This window comes from Dipodomys merriami, unplaced genomic scaffold (genome assembly GCF_024711535.1).
Source record: "Dipodomys merriami isolate MVZ:Mamm:240054 unplaced genomic scaffold, mDipMer1.0.p SCAF_31, whole genome shotgun sequence".
NCBI classification, from domain to species: Eukaryota; Metazoa; Chordata; class Mammalia; order Rodentia; family Heteromyidae; genus Dipodomys; species Dipodomys merriami.
The window spans coordinates 10,002,591-10,021,865 of record NW_027204604.1 but is presented as its reverse complement, the minus strand read 5'-3'; the positions used below and the strand labels follow the sequence as shown (position 1 = coordinate 10,021,865).

Here is a 19,275-nt window from a genome sequence, read left to right as displayed (position 1 = left end):
GACAAAAATGACAAAAGTCCGTAGGACAAAGGCAATAAATATAATTTCCACAATTGAGTTGTGAAATGCCTCAAAGTAAGGACATTAGAAAAGCTAAATTTGATTACACTCTGTCAGAGCTTTTGTTCTAAATCTGATCAGTATGTTCTCCTGCTTAAAAATCTTTAGTAACTCTCACTGGGCACTGGTGGTTCACTCCTGTAATGATTTTTTTTTGCTACTCAGGAGGCTGAGATCTGAGGATCATGGTTCAAAGTCAGAAAAGTCCATGAGACTTTTTTTTTTTTTTAATTTTTTTTATTGTAGAGATACTATACAGAGGGTTACAGTTACATGAGTGAGGTAATGAGTACACTTCCACTTTCTCTTGAACATTGTTACCCCCTCCATTGTTTTCCGCCTACCATCCCCTCCCTCCCTCCCTTCCCCAAGGTTCTTTTTTTTTTTTTTTTTTTTTGATCGTGATTAAGTGATTACTTAATTTCCGGAAATTCACAGTATTGTGGAATAATGATGCTCATTTAAAGTCACAAGTTCATTCTAACTTTCCTGGAGCAAATTGTCTATCACAGTCTGTAATATATAACGGTGCTCATATGTTATATACCATATATGTGATCAGCAGCATGGGGATATTTAGTAGTGGTTCAACCAGATGAGTGGGAGTTCTTTGTTTCTTAAGTCCTGTTAGTTTTGTCATATCACCTAACATTTTGGATTCATCATCCACTTATCAGGGAGACCATGTACTGTTTGTTTCTTCGTTCTTGGCTTACCTCGCTCAACATGATTCCTTCTAGCTCCATCCATTTCCCTGCAAATGCCATTATTTTGTCATTTCTAATGGCTGCATAATATTCCATTGTGTATAGATACCACAATTTTTGGATCCATTCATCTGTGGTGGGGCATCTAGGTTGTTTCCATATCCTAGCTATTGCGAACAGTGCTGCAATAAACATGGAGGTGCACGTGTCCTTGTATATTGGTTCCTGTTGTTCAGGGTAGATGCCTAGAAGTGGTATGACTGGGTCGTAAGGGAGGTCAATCTTTAGCTTTCTAAGGACCCTCCAGACTGCTTTCCAAAGTGGTTGTATGAGTGTACATTCCCACCAGCAGTGTAATAGCGTTCCTCGTTCTCCACATCCCCTCCAGCATTTGTCGTTGGCTGATTTGTGGATGTGGGACATTCTGACTGGGGTAAGGTGGTATCTCAGGGTTGTCTTTATTTGCATTTCCTTCACCACCAGGGATGATGAACATTTCCTCATGTGTTTCTTTGCCATTTTTATTTCTTCATTTGAGAAGTCCCTCTTTAGTTCCCTTGCCCATTTAGTAATTGGTTTGTTGGGTTTGGGAGGGATTAGTTTCTTGAGTTCCCTGTATATACAGGATGTTAACCCCTTGTCTGATATATTGCTGGTAAATATTTTTTCCCAATTAGTTGGTTGTCTTTCTAGCTTGGTTGCGATAGCTTTATCTGTGCAGAAGCTTTTTATTTTAAGGTAGTCCCATTTGTCGAGTCTCTCTCCAATTTGTTGTGACCCTGGGACTCTGTTCAGGAAGTTCCTTCCTGTGCCTATTAGTTCAAGTGTCTCTCCTACTCTGTCCTGCAGTAGTTTCAGAGATTCAGGTTTAATGTTAAGGTCTTTAATCCATTTTGAGTTGATGTTGGTGCATGGTGATAGGCTGGGGTCCACTTTTAGTTTTCTGCATGTGGCTGCCCAGTTTTCCCAGCACCAGCGGTTGAAGAGGCTGTGTTTCTTCCATTGTATGTCTTTGGCTCCTTTGTCGAATATCAGCTGGCTGTAGGCCTGTGGATTTATTTCTGGATCTTCTATTCTGTTCCATTGGTCTTCGGGTCTGTTTTTGTGCCAGTACCATGCTGTCTTTGTTATTATAGCTCTGTAGTAGAGTTTGAAGTTCGGCATGGATAGCCCTCCCATATTGTCTTTATCCCCTAGAATTGTTTTGGCTATTCTAGGTCTTTTGTTGTTCCATATGAATTTTTGGACTGTTTTCTGTATTTCAGTGATGTACGTCATTGGGATTTTAATAGGAATTGCGTTGAATTTGTATATTAGTTTTGGAAGTATTACCATCTTTACTATATTAAGTCGGCCTATCCAGGAGCATGGGAGGTCTTTCCATTTCCTAGTGTCTTCTGCAATTTCTTTCTTTAACTTTTTATAGTTCTCATTAAATAGTTCTTTTACATCTTTGGTTAGGTTAATTCCTAAATATTTTATTTTTCGGGAGGTTATTGTGAATGGGGTTGCTCCCTTTATTTCCCTCTCTTCCTGTACATTATCAGTGTATAGGAAGGCAACTGATTTTTGTGGGTTTATTTTGTATCCTGCTATTTTGCCGAAGTGATTTATGATTTCTAAGAGTTTGGGGATGGAGTTTTTGGGATCGTGGAGGTATAGTATCATGTCGTCGGCAAAAAGGGATAGTTTAACTTCTTCTTTTCCTATGCGGATCCCTTTAATGTCTTTTTCTTGCCTTATTGCCCTGGCTAAGGGTTCTAGGACTATATTGAAGAGGAGTGGAGACAGTGGGCATCCTTGCCTTGTTCCTGATTTTAGGAGAATTGGTTGTAGCTTTTCCCCATTAAGTATAATATTGGCTATTGGTCTGTCATAAATGGCTTTTATTGTTTTTAGAAATGTTCCTTCTATTCCTATTTTCTCCAGAGCTTTTAGCATGAATGAATGTTGAATTTTGTCAAAGGCCTTTTCTGCATCTGTAGCGATAATCATGTGATTCTCGACCTTGGCTCTGTTGATATGTTGGATTACATTTATTGACTTACGTATGTTAAACCATCCCTGTGTCTCTGGGATGAAGCCTACCTGGTCATAGTGAATTATTTTTTTTATGTGTTTCTGGATTCTGTTAGCTAGAATCTTGTTAAGGATCTTTGCATCTGTGTTCATCAAGGAGATTGGCCTGTAATTCTCCTTTTTGGTTGGGTCTTTGCCTGGTTTGGGGATGAGTGTGATATTGGCTTCGTAGAATGAGTTTGGGATAGCTCCTTCCTTCTCTGTTTCTCTGAAGAGCTTGAGGAGTATGGGTATTAGTTCTTGTTTAAAGGTCTTATAGAATTCTGCTGTGAATCCATCTGGTCCTGGGCTTTTTTTTGTTGGAAGACTTTTGATAGCTTCCTGTATCTCATTATAGGATATTGGCTTATTTAATTGGTTAACTTCTTCTTTGCTCAGTTTGGGCAACTTGTATTTCTCTAAAAATGCATCCATTTCTGCCCGATTTTCTTCCTTTAGAGAGTATAGCTTTTGAAAGTAGTCTGTTAGAATTGTTTGGATATCTTGGGTACGTGTGGTGATGTTTCCCGTGGCATCCCTAATCCTATTAATATGGGTTTCCTCTCTTCTTTTTTTAATTAATCTAGCCAATGGGCCATCAATTTTGTTTATTTTTTCAAAGAACCAGCTTTTTGTTTGGTTTATTTTGGTTATGGTTTTCTGATTTTCTAATTGGTTAATCTCTGCTTTTAATTTGGTTATCTGGCTTCTTCTAGTAGCTTTAGGTCCCATTTTTTCCTGTTTTTCTAGCTGTTTTAATTGCAACATGAGATTATTTACTTGGTCTGTCTCCATTCTCTTGATGTGGGCACTGAGGGCAATAAATTTGCCCCTCAGGACTGCTTTTGCTGTGTCCCACAAGTTTCTTTGTGAGGTGTTTTCATTTTCATTGAGTTGTAGGAAATGCTTTATTTCTTCTCTGATCTCTTCTGTTATCCAGGCATTGTTAAAGAGTGTGCTGTTCAATTTCCATGTATTGGAGAAATTTCTGCGGTATGCTTTGTTATTGAGAGCTAGCTTGATTCCACTGTGGTCAGATAGGATACAGGGGATTATGTCGATCCCTTTGTATTTGCTTAAGTTCCTTGCATGAACTATGATATGGTCTATTTTGGAGAAAGTTCCGTGAGCTGCTGAGAAGAATGTGTACTGTGTTGTTTTAGGGTAAAATACTCGGTAGATGTCAGTTAATTCCGCTTGCAGTATGGCCTCTCTTAATTCGGTAGCTTCTTTGCCAATCCTCTGGTTGGTAGACCTGTCCTTTGGTGAGAGTGGTGTGTTAAAGTCTCCTAGTATTATCGTATTGGGATCTATTTTATTCTGTAAGTTTGAGAGCATTTGTTTGACATATCTGGGTGCACCAATATTTGGGGCATATAAGTTGATGATGGTTATATCCTCCTCTTGGATTGTTCCCTTTATTAATATGTAGTGTCCGTCCTTGTCTTTCTGTACTGATTTTAATGAAAAGTTTATTTTGTCAGATATCAGGATAGCTACACCTGCTTTCTTACTGGGGGCGTTTGATTGGTAGATCCTTTTCCACCCCTTCACTCTGAGTTTGTTTGTATGTTTGGCTGAGAGGTGGGTCTCCTGAAGGCAACAGATGGATGGGTCTTGTTTTCTTATCCAGTCCTCAGTTCGTTTTCTTTTAATTGGCGAATTCAGCCCATTTATATTAAGAGAAAGTATAGAGAGATGCATTGTTGTCCCTGCCATTCCGTTTTCCTAAGTTTTTCTTTTTTCCTTTCCTCCTGTGCTTGCTCAGTTAGACTTTGAGTAACGCCTGTTTGGGGCAGGCCCCAGTTCCTGGCTGCTTTCTTCAGGTTGTGTCCCCCCTCTTAGAATTCTTTGTAATGCTGGCTTAATGTTTATGTATTCATTTAGTTTTTCTTTGCTATTAAAAGTTTTCAGTTCTCCATCAAATGTGAATGCTAGCTTTGCCGGGTAGATCAGTCTGGGTTGGCAGTTATTGGCTCTCAGGGCTTGTATGGTGCTTTCCCAGGCTTTTCTTGCATTCATTGTTTGTGTGGAGAGATCTGCAGTAATTCTTATTTTTTTCCCCTTGTAGTATAGCTCCTTCTTCATTTTTGCTGCATGCAGGATTGTTTCCTTATTATTCAGATCTATCATTTTTACTATAATGTGTCTAGAAGTGTTTCTCCTGGGGTCTTGCTTGTTGGGTGTTCGATAAGCTTTTGTGATGTAGCTAAGATGGTCGTTTTTGAGGTGGGGAAAATTTTCATTGATTATATTGTTAAATAGGTGTTGCATTCCCTTGCTCTGGAATTCCTCACCTTCGTCCACTCCAATTATGCGAAGGTTAAATTTTTTAGCATTATCTGCTTGCTCTTGAATATCCCTTTGGTTTAATTTGAGTAATTTTTCCATATCTGTCACTTTTTGGTCCAGTTGGTGTATTCTGTCTTCTGTATCTGACACTCGACCTTCCATTTCATTCACTCTGTTGACAGTGGCTTCTATTGTGGTTTGCATGGAGGAAATGGATCCCTTTATGGATTCAATGTTGGTTCTCAGAGTACTGATCTCACCTCTCAATGAGGTATGCATTACCTCTAATTTGGCGTTTATCTCACTTCTTACTGAGGTTTGTGCAGCTTCTATTTTTGCATGCATCTCTTGTTTGATACCCTGTATCTCTTTGGATAGTTCATCCTTGTGCTCTTTCAATTTCTGATCAATTTCTCGCTTTATTTCTTGAGTCATTGCCTCCAGCAACCCTTGGAAGTAGCCTTTGTCTTCCATTCCTGCTTTGCTCCCACTGGGACTCTCCCCTGTGTGGCTGCTGGCTTTTGAGGTGAGCTTGCTGTCCTGGGTGGTAGTAAACCTTGTGATTTTTCTCTGTGATTTTCGCATGGAGGTTTAGGAGACTGCTCTTCAATTTTGTTTTGGTGTGTCTGTCTTTGCTTGGTTGCTGATTCTGTATTGGTAGAGAGAGTCTGTGCCTGATCTGGGTTCTGTTGGGAGCCTATTTCCAGCTGCTATTCTGACTTACTTAGGATTCTCAGCTCTCTGCTGTAGATTGCTGGCAGTTCCCGCCTTTGGAAGGGTTGCGCAGCCTAGACTGCTTGTGTTTGCTCCTACGGGTGCTCTTGTGAAGAACAGATGCTCTGGATGCACTCTCCCAAATGCTGGAGTCTGCTATGGGCTCCTGATGTGTTTTTGTTTATTTGTTTTGGGCTGGTTGTGGGCTTGAACTCTAGGTTTGGGTGCTGTCCCTCAGCTTTTCAGCTCAAGGCTGGCACCCTACCGTTTGAGCCACAGCACCACTTCTGACCCTTTTTGCTTTTGTGATGCTGAGGAATCAGATGCAGGGCCTCATACATCCAAGACTATCACTCTATTGCTGAGCCGCCTTAACAGTCTGAGCTCCTGCTTACTATCAGGTGCTGGCAGCCTGTGTTGCCCAATTCCCAGTCTAGGATATATGGGTGGAGTTTTGGTGGGGTTTGGGCTTCTCTTGTCCTGGGCCTCCAGGTCTTTTGTTGTCACAGGCGTGCTTCCCGGGGGAGTGTTGTTTCCTGGTTTTCTCCCCTCTGTTGAGGCGTATGCTCAGCTTTTTACTTCAATTGGGAGGAGTTGGTTGTGTTGTTCAGGTGCCGGATCCCCGGGCCTGGTTCCGGCCCCAGCCTGGAGCGCGCTTGTTAGGCCTGTGCTGATGTGTATACCACCTAGGTTATGCAGCCTGGAGCGCACTCGTTAGGCCTGTGCTGATGTGTATACCACCTAGGTTATACAGCCTGGGGGACACAGTTCAAATTTCTTCTACTGTTGGTAGTCTTGACCCAGGGGCGCTGTTCCTGGCTTGGGCATTTAAGCTCCCTTCCAGGGGTGCTCTTGCTCTAGCCTGGCCAGCTGAGTGTGCTCCACGGGCTGGTGGAGCTCTCAAACAGTTCCCAGTTTTAGTGGGTCCTGTGGTCCGGGTGCTGGGGTAGGGAGTCTAGGTCAGGGTCTGGGGATTCCCTCCAGCTCTGGTCTCCCTTGAGGGATACACTTCCCCTGTGGGGTACTCACCCTGGAGCTGGTTGTTTCTGTGTGGTGTAGGTCGTCAGTTGTTGTTGCAATCCGCGCTGGGTTGGGCGGTGGTGGCTCTGTGTGATTCTTTTCTGTCTCTGTCTCTGTCGAAGCTGTTGGGTCAAGAGTGTCCACGCTCAGGCAGCTTCTTCTTGGTACCTCTGGGGCCCAAGTGACCCCGCCGGGTTGTTGCGATCGTGATCGGGCGGGCGGGTGGTCTGCAGACAGGACCCTTTGTCGCGCCGAGCAGCTTTGGCGGGATGGAACCTCTCTGCTCGGGTGGAGAGTGCTGGATCGTTGCGATCGCGATCAGGCGGGCCGGGTGGTCTGCCGACAGGTCCTTTTGTCACTCTGCTGATGCCGAGCGGCTTTGGCGGGATGGAGCCTCTCTGCTCGGGTGGAGAGTGAGGGGTGGGGGTGGGATCCTCGTGGAGACTCCCGGCTGGTAGGTTTCTCTGTTCCTGGCGATCTGCTGTTCTGCAAACCAGTACCTGATGTTCTGAAAGTGGCCCCCTGTGTCTCTGCTGTTTCTCTGGGGCTCCCCCAGCCCCCGCCGGGCCGGCTGGCCGGCGGCTTGGCGCACTGCCGCGCGGCCAGTAAAGATTGGGGGAGGGGTCTTCGCTTTTCTCTGTTTTGAAATTCTTTTCCTCTCTTTCTTTTTTTGTTATTCTCCGCCTCTGGTTTTTCTCTGAGTGTTCGTCTTTTTGTTGTTGTAGGTCTCTTGGGGAGATTAAGCGTTGGAACTCGAACTCTCTTTTTGGTTGGAGAGAGCTGTGGCGTTTCCCTACTGCCCCGTCGCCATCTTGGTCCCCCTCTCCATGAGACTTTTAAGACAAGCTATTTTTTTTTTTTTTTTTTTTTTTTTTGTCGGTCGTGGGGCTTGAACTCTGGGCCTGGGCGCTGTCCCATGAGACTTTTATTACCAGCTAACCAGCTAAGAAATTGAGGTGCGACTCAAGTGGTAGAGTGCTACCCTTGTATGAAAAAGCCAAGGGAGGTGAGGCTCTGAATTCAAGCCCCACTGCTGGCACAAACACTTAACAAAACAAAGAACTTCAATAACTCTATATTGCTCCTGGATAGTCTGAACTTACCATGGCATAGGATATTCTTTAAATCGTGGTCTTAACCTTCCTTTTTACCTTCATCTTCTAAATCATTTCTTTTCTTTTCTTTTTTATTTTTTTGAGTCTGGTCATGGGGCCTGAACTATGGGCCTGGGCGCTGTCCCTCAGCTCTTCAGCTCAAGGCTAGTGCTCTACCACTTGAGCCACAGCACCACTTCCAGCTTTTTTCTTTTTGCTCATGTGGTGCTGAGGAATGGAACCCAGGGCCTCATACATGCAAGGCAAGCGCTCTATCACTGAGCCACCTTCCCAGCCCCCTAAATCATTTCTTAATGCTTATCTTTGAAGGCGTGGGGGACTACTTAAAATTTCCTAGGTAATCAAAGTCCTTTGAATCCTCATCCATTTGTTTATACTGTCCTCTGTCCTAAACTGTCATCCCAGCTGGCAAAGACCTGTGCTTCAAAGCCTGTCTCAAGTATCATTTCTTCTCTGTAGATTTCTCAACTCCCACTCTTGCCTGCTACTCAGGATTGTTCTTTCATCTCTGGAGTAGTAGCACTTTAAACATGCCTTTGTTAATTCACTTGATGTGATGAATTAGATCCTCGCTACAACTCACTGGGTTCTCCTAAAGTCAAGTGAACAGCTCATTGTATCATTCTTGCCACACTGTAGGAGAATAATACAGGTTTGTTGAATCCATTATTAAGTGTACATGGATTCTTTTAGGCCTTGGGCTTATGATAGGACTAAAAAGCACTTGCTAAATCTACTTGCATGTGTCATTCTGTATTTGGTATTATCAAAGTGTATGGAATTTGATTTTATTAAAAATCAGTGTCAGGAATAAATTTTTTCTAGATAAAAATTTGTCAATCCATTTGCTACTTAAAATGGACTTTCCTGTAACCCAGTCAGCTAAAAATAGCTGAGTAATTTGAAATACTGTCCAGCTGGACTAGAATCACATTTGGGGCTTACTTCAATCAGTGAACCTCTGTCTTGCTTTTGCTCTTCAAAGAGCCCCTCAGTCAGCTATGGCCTTTGAAGGCCTGAGCTGAACAGAAACCAGATGAACTCCAATGTGTTAACCTTGTATTTTAACTTTAGCATTAAACTTCTCTTCTCTAAATTAACAAGTTAACTGAAGATATAAAATGTACAATCACCTTATTATTTGTCTTATCTATAGGTCCACTTTATTCCAGAACAAGAATTTAAGAGAGGATATAGAAAAAATAAAATCCCAAACCAAATTGTCCCAAGTGTACTCCTTTCATTCTTTGGATGACCTTCTGTCAGTGCTCTGGGTCAGTATGAAAAACTCCTAGAAGCATTTTATGGATATCAGTAACAGCATTTCCTGTAGCACCTTTTATCCTAGTTTGAAGCAGATAATTCTTCTAGTGCCTAAAAGTCCCTTCTGTCCTAAGACCAAGTAAATGGGAGTTTTGTTCAAATTTTCAAATTTATCACCTGTATCTTCACTGAGGTTACATAAGGTAGTTAGCTACCCAGCTAAGTCAGAACATGACTGATTCATGTCTGAGGAGCTCAGGGGGTACAGCATGATTAGGAGTGGGAGTTCTGGAGTCAGGCTGTCTGAGTTTGGTCTGCTCCTCCGACCGGTTATGTGATGTTAGACAAGTGACTTAACCTCTTTGTCTCACCTGTTTTATCAGTAAAAGGGAATAGTAATGGTGGCTCCTTCATGGGTTTGCTTGTATAGGGTGAGTTAGATTTATAAAGCACTTAGAACATTGCTTGGCACATGATATACTCGATAATCTCCAGCCTTTCTATTCTATATTTTAGATACTATCTCTATATTTTTAGGTAAGGTAAGTGGGTATTAATAAAAAAATTAAAGGAAAGATAGTCAATTTTAGAACTAACTTTATTTATAAAACCACAACTCAAATCTGCTTTGGTATCCATGTGGACACAATGCCTAAAACTGAGATATTAGCTAAGAAGATACATTGACTTTAGCTTTACATAAAACCAGAATCCAGCACTATCCCAAATTCTTACTCGTGTGTCTCTGAATGCTGCCTAAAATAATGGGAAAAAAACTTTATGATGTACAGTGGCTTAAACCATTTAGGTTTTTCCCCTTTAATTTTAGTGTTTGGACTGAGACTACCCAGGAAATTTGCTTGCTATTTACAGAGAAAGCCCTGGAGAATGGGATGACAGAGAAGAAGGTTTAGAATATTTAGCTTTCATCATACAATCCATCATGGTTTTAGAAAAACGTAAATGAATAACCCTGGTAAACAGTATATGCTGATAAATGTCTGATAAACTCATTTGTCTAACATATCAAGGAATCAAAACAATTCATCTATTTTAAAGTTTTAATTTATTCTGTAAGCTGATTCACAAATCTTGCTCCATGTTAAAGCAGTTATCACCAGTGTAACATATGATAGTCAGTATCCATGACAACCTAACAGCCTACTCTTCTTTTAAAGCCTCTGTTAATACTCAGTTGAGACTGATACATGTGTAGTTGATATACAAGTGGACACTAATGTTCCTATTGAGGAATGTAAAAGCCAGTGTGGTAGCTGGCATCAAGTTTTTAGGAAAACTCTCCTGATTGGGAGATAGCTGAGTGACATGTGAAAAATCTTCTATCTGAAGTTAAGACTATGAAGGCTGGAGGAAAGGAAGCATTGGAAGAGAAGAGAAACTTCATTGACTGTTAAACTGAAGGAATTAATTTAAGACAGCAAATAAATAAATCAACAAAGGTCAAGTTTTGCTTTCAAAAGGAAGGAAGGAAAGAAAGAAGGAAGAAGGAAAGGAAGGAAAGAAGAAAGGAAGGAAGAGAAAAGGAAAGAAAAAAATAAGTCACTGGAAAGTCCTCACTGGCAATTTTAGTTAATTTGTTAACATATTTTTAAATAGGAAAATACTATTATAAAATATTATATATCATAATTCTATTCATCGAATGCATTCTTCTGCTGAAATATCTAACACATCTTCATCTGTATTCTCTTCTGTCTCTGGCAAGTTACCCCAAAGTAGGAAGTTTATACCTGAAAAGAAAAGATCATAACATTATGTAGTGATTACTACTACAATTCAGAACATGATATACAAGATTTTATGTACTAAAATTCTTATAAAAACCATAGTGTTAACAATGAAGAGAAGAATGATGAAAAGATGGATTACAAATAAAATGAATATTATCACCTAAGACATACAGTCTTTAAATTATTTCAAGCAAGAGCTGGACTTTTAGAGTCTTAGAAGTGAAAAAGAGTTCATTTGTATTATGTCTTTCTTTCCTGGTCATTCTTCATTGATAATTATCTAATCTATTCTAATGACTTTTAAGATTAAAGATCTTATAAGATTCTTTTAGATGCTAGTGGCTCACGCCTGTAAAACTAGCTACTCAGGAGGCTGAGATCTGAAGACTGTGGTTCAAAGCAAGCCTGGGCAGGAAATTTGTGAGACTTATCTACAATTAACCACCAGGAAACTGGAAGTGGTGCTGTGGCTCAAGTTGTAGAGTGCTAGCCTTGAGCTGAAGAGCTGAGGGACAATGCCCAGGCCCAGAGTTCAAGCCCCAAGACAGACCAAAAAAAAAAAAAAAAGGGTCTGAAGCCAGTTATAATATGAATTGTAATCCTTGCATGAATTTATGTACACATAGCAAATACAGATGATCACTCTCATCCCTTCCTCTAGCCACCTATTTTGCACAGATGCTCAAGGGGACATGACAAAGATGTGGGTGTTACACTGTGTTACACTGTTGAAACACTGGGAGACTCTCTTGTTAGAGAGAGATATTGCAATCTAATCACAAAATGTTAGCATTTATTCAATGATACTGGTTATATAGATGTCTATCATGTTATTTTCCATAATCTTTGTTTGAATTTTTGATTATTAAAAAACAAAAAACAAAACCTCCCCCATCCTAATTCCAAGAATAGATTGTGATTTGCTTCTGGTAACAGTGCACTAAAGAGCTGACAGGATGGAGGGAATTACAAGGCCATAATCTAGGTAAATAGAAGACAATACTTTGACTCTGGGGCCATCTGGCCAAATCCTAGAGAATTTGAGCTTAGATTCCCCAAGTCTCATGGGAAAATTCTCAGAAATCAGATCTATATATGAAGGCTAGCTTAGAACACAGAACTCTTGTGATCCTTGTCAGTCTAGATATTTAAGTCTAGAACAACTTGTACATGTATCTATTTAATGTTATTGACTCAGGTGATTAAAGGACAGTTCCAAAGTCATTAGAATTTCTCTTTTAGTGCTAGTGGCTCATAACTGTAATCCTAGCTACTTGGAAGTCTGAGGACCAGGTTCAGCCTTTGCAGAAAAGTCTGAGACTTGTCTCCAAAATAACCAGTAAAAAGAGCAGGGCTGGAGGATTGGTCAAGTGGTTGAGTGCTAGCAGATCAAACAGTTGGAGCAAGCTTGAGCCCTAAGTTCAAGCTCCAGTACCACCAAAACGCCTCAAATTCTCTTTTATTCAAAATCTTACATTAAACTACAATATTAGAGTTACAAAGGAGAAGCTTGACATACTTGGAGTTAAAGCTTAGGAGCTATGAAGCAGCTCAGCACAATTGCTTCAAAGGAGAAAAAATAAACTAGGAGATTGAATCTGATAGAAGTACCACCTTCCTTTCTCTGTTATGAAGAGAGGAAGGAAATCCTGTGATACATCTGTTTTTTATGGATTAGATTCAAGCAAATGAAGAATACTGGCTTTTATCTTTGAAAAAATTGACCACTATTAAAATGTAAATCAAAACTGAAAAATCTCTACTCTGTTTTGATTCCTGTGAAGCAGGAAAAACAGTTTTAAAGCAGAAACTTGCTTTAATATATCCCATAAGCAACACAAACATAAAACCAAAGGCCTAAATTAGGAGCCTATATCTCACTTAGGAGAACTCTGAGGAGTCGTTGCTTGAAAATGGCCTTCTTAACATATGGAGTCTTAAGATCCCTAAATGATGGATTGAGAGCCCAGTTGATTCTCAGGTGATTAAGGAAAAAAAAAACTCTCTAAAAATGCAAACATAATTGGAAGGTTTAAAAACCATGACAACCTAGTTTGCAATTCATGGTTTTGGTCTGTCAATGCAAATCATATCTTTTTTTAAAAAAAGGAATATCTTTTTAAGTTCCAAAGCAGAAACATTCACTAAAAAACATGAGAATATCAGTGATAAAAAAAAATTAGACTGTTATTCTCAATATCAATTTGGCATGATGGACAAAGAGATAATAGATGTTGGGAACATATGTCCCATAACAAAACTAAATGGCTCTAAACAAAATAACAAGTATTATGAATACATCCATAATAATTGATACTATATTTTCTTACAAAAATCAGTCACAACACATTGTGACTAATTTCAATCATAAGTTCTTGATCTAGATATCAAAATATTTATTTTTATCTTTAGTGAAGAACTACTGAAGGCAATGATTCCTCTTATCACCCTCCCACTCTCCCAGCCTCTCTTTTTGCACACACACACACACACACACACACACACACACATACACACACACACACACAAAACACACACACAACTACCATATATAAAATCTTTAAAATTTCTCTGGAATTGTAATATGCATAAAGGTAATAGTTTAGAGCAATTGAAACATTAATGTAAAAAGACCCAAAAGTTAATCATGGTGGTAACAGTTGGGAGGCTGAGGTAGGAGGGTAGGAGGCCAGCTTGGACTATGTAGCTAGACTGAGTCAAATGAAAAGAGAAAAAAAAGCAAAGGAAAGGAAAAAAAAAGAAAAAGAAAGGGAAGGCCAGGGGAAGGGAGGAAGGAGAGAAGAATAAAAGGAAGAAGGAAAGAAGAAGGGAAGAAAGAAGAAACAATATATAAATAAATTTGTGAACAGAGTCTTGAGTTCAAGCTAAGAGTTTTCATAAATGAATAAAAAAAGGATTGACATTTCACTCTGACTGATCCAATCTAGCTGTGAAGGTCTCGGAGGAATTTGGAAACAGACTATTGGGAGTTCTTCTTAGGTATTGTCAGAGAAATGTGACAGGGGAATGTCTATGTCAATGGTTTCTTACCAGTGGAGTCTAATCTGTTAATACCGTAAACTGCCTGGCTGTGAAACATCCAGAAGTGTCCATTGTTGCAGGAAAGAAGGCAGGGACTACATGGAGCAATCACATGGTACCCTACAATGTTCCCACTACAAAAGAAAGTAAATGTTATTAGATACCATGTAGTACTTGGTCCATCAATGCATTTTCACATTCTAATTGTAGTGAGAACATGTAAGTTAGACATCTCTTCCAAACAATTTCCATCGCTGGGATCTTTGGGATGAGATTTACTCTGATTACAGTTATAGTCCTACTATCAACTGGGAACTTTTGTCTGCAAGCTAAGTGAAACAATACGAGCAGATCCTTGCTATTATTTTTGTATTCTGTCCTTGGAAGCTAGCTTCTGGTTGTGATCAGTTCTGTAAAGGACAAATAGAAGGTTGTGATTTGTTCTGTCAAGTGCCTGAAATCAATGTTATATAGACAAAAACATTAAATAAAGACTTATCTAGAGGTAGAGAATTTTTCTAACCCCAGGATTGTGGCAAGGTGGGTTCCTACATGTTCTAGCTCTATGCCAGAACATAAAAATGTTCCAACAGATGGAGGAGTAGGAAGACAGCATGAAGCCCTGTAAACTAAACACAAGCTGGCCACTCTAATTTTAGTTTCAGTGTTTTTGAAGGAATTCAAAAATAAAGCAAATCACCAGCCTCTAGAGAAAGTTGAAAAAGTTTCTACTGTCTTCAGTATTATCCAGCTGATCTTAAAGTACCTCAGTCTTACACAATTTTAACTAGCTTGTCATATGCTAAATGGAGTAAACACATGGGGAATATCTTCATATTTTTTAAATGACATCATGAACTGTTTATATTTTGAGTTGTAAAAGTACTTACTATAGCTTGGTCTCACCCAGAGAGATGTGGGAGTCAGTCACTCTGTAAGTTCCTATAAAGAATACTATAATAGGTACTAACCTCCTAAAATGTCTTCAAATCATAACCAAGGCAAATAAATAAAACTGAAAGTTGTTCTTAGACTATAGCTGACAATTATTTGTAAGACTATATATTCTCCAAGAGTAAATCTATGACCTTATTACTCCTATTCATTCGTCCATTCATCTGCTCACTTAATTTATATTTATTGAGCCAGACATTGTCTAGGTGGTAGAAATCCAACAATGTACAAAATTAAGTCCTTGTTTTCATGGAACTATCATTTATCATGGGGATATATGAGGGGAAGAGAAGAGGAGGAGAGGAGTGGAGAGGAAAGAGAGAAGGGAAAAACAGTTCAGAGGTTTATGGAATTTATTTAAGATCCCACAGAGAATAAGGATAGGATCAGAGCTCAAATCTAATTTTTATGACTAAATCTTAGTGTTTTCTTCTAGACTATATTCATTGTTTTATTCTTTAAAAAAAAGCAGCTACCTTTGAGTGCACTTTGAAAAACTACAAAATCATTTACAAATGTGAAGTATCCCAAGGCCCTTTTATAAATAGCTGTAAGTAACAAATGGTTTTTCAATGGCTCATTGCATAGGTTATATCAGTGCTCGTTACAGCCCACTGAACCTTTCTCCTTACTTTGGTGACAACATCCATCTTCCAAACCCAGGCTATCCAGAATACGGCCACAAATTACCATTTTAAACAGGCTATGTTCTTCAGTTTGCATTTGCAGATTTCCGTGAAATAGCATCTTCCAATGAAGTCCACTGCACTACAGAAAAAAGTTTACAAATATGCTTAAAATGTTTTAATTGTGGCCAAATGATAACATGAATACTATCTTAATTTTTAAGTGCATAATTCAAAAGTGTTAAATACAGTCACATTGTTGTGCAAGAAATCTCCAGACCTTTCTCATACTGCAAAACTGAAACTCTATAAGTATTACATAACAACTCCCCATTTTCCCTCCCCCAGCTTCATTCTACTTTCTGTTTCTATGAATATGACTACTTTAGTATAAGTGGAATCACACAGTATTTGTCATATTTGTGACTAGTGTATTTCACTTAGCACAATAGCCTTAAGCTTAGTCCACTGCCACTGTAATATGTGACAAGATCTTTCCTTTTAAGGATGAATTGTATGCTATTGTATATATATAACCATATTTTGTTATCCATTTATCAGATGGGTCAATAGATATTTAGATAGTTTCTATTGCTTGGCTATTGTCAACAAAGTTGCTACAAAGAAATATCTTTGCAAGATGCTTCTTTGAACTTTTTTGGGTCTATGTCAGAAGTGGAACTATCAGATCATATGGCAATTTTGTTTAATTTTCAAAGAAACTGCCATGCTGCTTTCCACAGGAGCTGCACCATTTTATATCCCCAAGAGTATTCAGGGGTTCTCATTGCCCTACATTCTCACCATCAAATGTACTTTTGTGATTTGGCACACATTTTGTAAATTCATACAGCTGAAAGAATAGAAGTACAGAATTATGAGTCAATTAGTATTTGTGAGCTGACTATAAACATCTGGCAAAACTTCCACTTAAAATATTTTACATATTCATTGAGTCACATATGTCTTAGCACATTAACTTACTGCTATTATAATTCCAACAAAATAGAAATAATAAAAATGATCTGATACTGTTCTAGATTAGCCTAACCTGTAATATATACATCTTTCTGATCCTACTTACCACAGCTACTGTCAATGGGTTAATTTTTAAAATCTGTATGTGCTACTAAAAAGAAAAAAGCTCTAGACAGTAAATCATACAACCTTTTGCAACAGTAGATTCTATGATTTATCATCTAGTATCAACTTAAAATATTAACCCATTTATCTCTGAAAAAAAAAAAAGGTGGTAGCCTTTGTAGTTAGCTATGGCTATACTTAAGCCAATGAATGAAAGATTTCAATGGCAATCTTCATCCTACAGGTTTATTTAAATATATTTTGAAACTTTCTAAGTTTCTATTATTATCATCTATGTTTTAAATAAATTATGGAATGGTGGGACAAAGGACGAAGGGGGAACTTACATAACTAACAATGATACTCACAAGACAATATGTTGGGGGGGTTACAGGGGAGGGAAAGAGGGAGAATAATGAGGGAAGGGGTAACAAGTTGATAGGAAATGTAATCACTATCTTATGTAACTGTAACCCTTCTGTACATCACCTTGACAATAAAATTAAAAAAATAAATTATGGCTATTAGTTTGTTTCCTTCCAAGTGTGTGGCTAAAGACTTGGAGAATAGCTATCCATTCATATTTTGGATAGTTTTATTTTAATAAAAGAACGCTATTTTGAAAATATAGGACACATTGATTATGCAGGACAAATTGATTATGGAAGGAAAAGTATCTTTTAGGGCCAAATAAAGGCATATATAAGTCAAATAAAATGACTGTTTTACTAAATAGGAAGCAAATTTTAAGGACTTTAGATTCCAAAGTGGGGAGGGACTGAAAACAGATTTTAAAAGGAATTATTATGCAACTTGATGTTAACATCAAAAATAGGCTTTATGAGGGATAAGGATTCTCTTAACGGTAAGTTTCCGTTTTTTATACCATCAATATCAAACTATATTGAAGGAGAGGGGAAGAATAATAGGGAGGAGGAAATAAGGAGGGAAGGAGGAAGAGAGAGATTTGAAAAAGAATGATGAATTTCATTGACAATGGAGCTGATTTATTTATTGCAAATGATGGTAACAAAGTATGATGTATTTTAGTGTAAAACGTTATGGACAAATAGGAGACTCTAATATGATTCCTTGTCTCCAGCTGGGCAGAAAATCTTGCCTGAATGTACCTGGAGTCTTGGTTCAGTCAGATAGGATGACTGGACAGGGCACTGTGCCAGGGATCTAACTTAAGGGCTTCCATGGCCACGTGACTGTACTTGGACTAGAAATATGACATCAGTACTGACCACTTTGGCTAAACCACAGACTTTGTCCAGACAGTCTGCCCACTTAAGACAGAGTCCTAGGGGATCATCAGACTGTTGGGAGTGGCAGGAACGCCAAATGATAATCTCCAGTCGCCTTCCAGAAATGCCAAAGCATACAAACTCACTCCCCATTTAGTTAACGGCTACCACGGCTTGACTTACTTGGTAGGAGGAATGTCTGTAGAGAAAAGGTCTATGTCAGTATCAGCCAGCAAAACAGCCTTCATCCCCCTAGAGCTGAGCACCTGCTTACAGAATTTGCAACACAGGATGGACACGCATCGGTTCTTGAAACTACAACTGCTGGTAGACATGGCGTCCCACGGAGGATGAAGTGTGGGGCTCTGAAGAGGGGCAAATACCCTTCCTTTTTATTTCCCCTAAGCTAAAAAAAAAAAAAAAGTCTCAGGCCTTGAGGTCTCTCTAACCCCCCCCCCCCCCCCCCAAACTGGGAAGGACAAAAAGAATTCTTTGTTTTCCCGGTGGAAGAGCAAAAGTAATATTTATTGAGTGGGACCCAGGGGGCGGGGAAGGGGAGAAGCAAATCTGGCCTCTTTTAAACATGGGGTGGGGGGCATCTCGGCCTTTCTGGGTCCGAAGGGCGCCCTTCTTCTCCAGCTAGTCCCACGGGCGGGTCCGACCGCCTCTAACTGGAGGCTTAAAGGGATTTCCATCCTTAAGGGCCCTCCCTCGGGCCCACGCCTCCTCCTCCCGGACTCTCCAACCCCGGATTCTTTCCACCAGGACGACCTCCGGTTCTCCTCCCCCTGTCCCTCAAACCCGTCCCCTCGCCCAGCCCAGCTCCCCCGCTGACCCCGGTCCGGGAGTCCCCGGCCAGCACGGCACGCCGCGGGCCCGCGCGGGTTCCCTCGCGGCCTCCCTCCCTCAGCTCTCGCGCCGCCCGCGGTGCCTTCAGGTCTCTCTAGGGCCGCAGCCGGTGTGGTGTGGGTGTGGTGGGGCAGAGGTCGCCTGTTAAGGGTCAGTCGGTGCTGGAGTTGGTCACAGAACACGCTAGAATTTTCTTCTTTTTTTTTTTCCACCCTCTTCCGCTTTCTGGGCTTTTCCAACCTACTGTCAATTTGAATTGCCAGCGCCGCGCAGCGATTGGGAGAAACTAGAGTTCGCCCACGCTCCGCATTGGTAGATCTTGGAGGGGCCTTCCCCTGACCTGCGCTGAGTGGCGTGGGGATCGTAGGCCCGCCCTAGTAACGGTGCCGAGATCATACTGGCTTTCTGGTTGGCCAAATTTGGCCCCGCCTCCAAACTCATTGGCCGGCCTCTTGAGATCCCGGCAAAAGCCTCCGCCCATCCTGGTGATA

The 19,275-nt window shown here is 40.2% G+C and overlaps 1 protein-coding gene across 2 annotated transcripts; it reads right to left on the bottom strand.

The window, feature by feature from the left end:
* Positions 1–9,845: 9,845 nt before the first annotated feature.
* Positions 9,846–19,015, bottom strand: Fam72a (family with sequence similarity 72 member A). Of its 2 annotated transcripts, XM_070041650.1 has the most exons (5): positions 18,771–19,015; positions 18,119–18,341; positions 15,667–15,744; positions 14,032–14,156; positions 9,846–10,980 (listed from the first exon to the last, which is right to left on the bottom strand). In XM_070041650.1, exons 2-5 carry the CDS (start codon positions 18,268–18,270, stop codon positions 10,886–10,888), a joined length of 450 nt encoding a protein of 149 aa, XP_069897751.1. In that variant the 5' UTR covers positions 18,271–18,341; positions 18,771–19,015; the 3' UTR covers positions 9,846–10,885. The 2 variants fall into 2 exon arrangements, with proteins under 2 accessions (XP_069897751.1, XP_069897752.1); XM_070041651.1 differs by lacking the exon at positions 14,032–14,156 and having other exon boundaries at positions 10,859–10,980.
* Positions 19,016–19,275: the final 260 nt, after the last annotated feature.

Excerpts from the sequence above, each read along its gene's own strand:
- Fam72a (XM_070041650.1), bottom strand. The coding sequence starts at position 18,270 with ATGTCTACCAGCAGTTGTAGTTTCAAGAACCGATGCGTGTCCATCCTG. Across the intron at positions 14,157-15,666 it reads AACATAGCCTGTTTAAAATG|TGGGAACATTGTAGGGTACC; the intron begins GTAATTTGTGGC and ends TTTCTTTTGTAG. Across the intron at positions 10,981-14,031 it reads TAACAGATTAGACTCCACTG|GTATAAACTTCCTACTTTGG; the intron begins GTAAGAAACCAT and ends TTTTCTTTTCAG.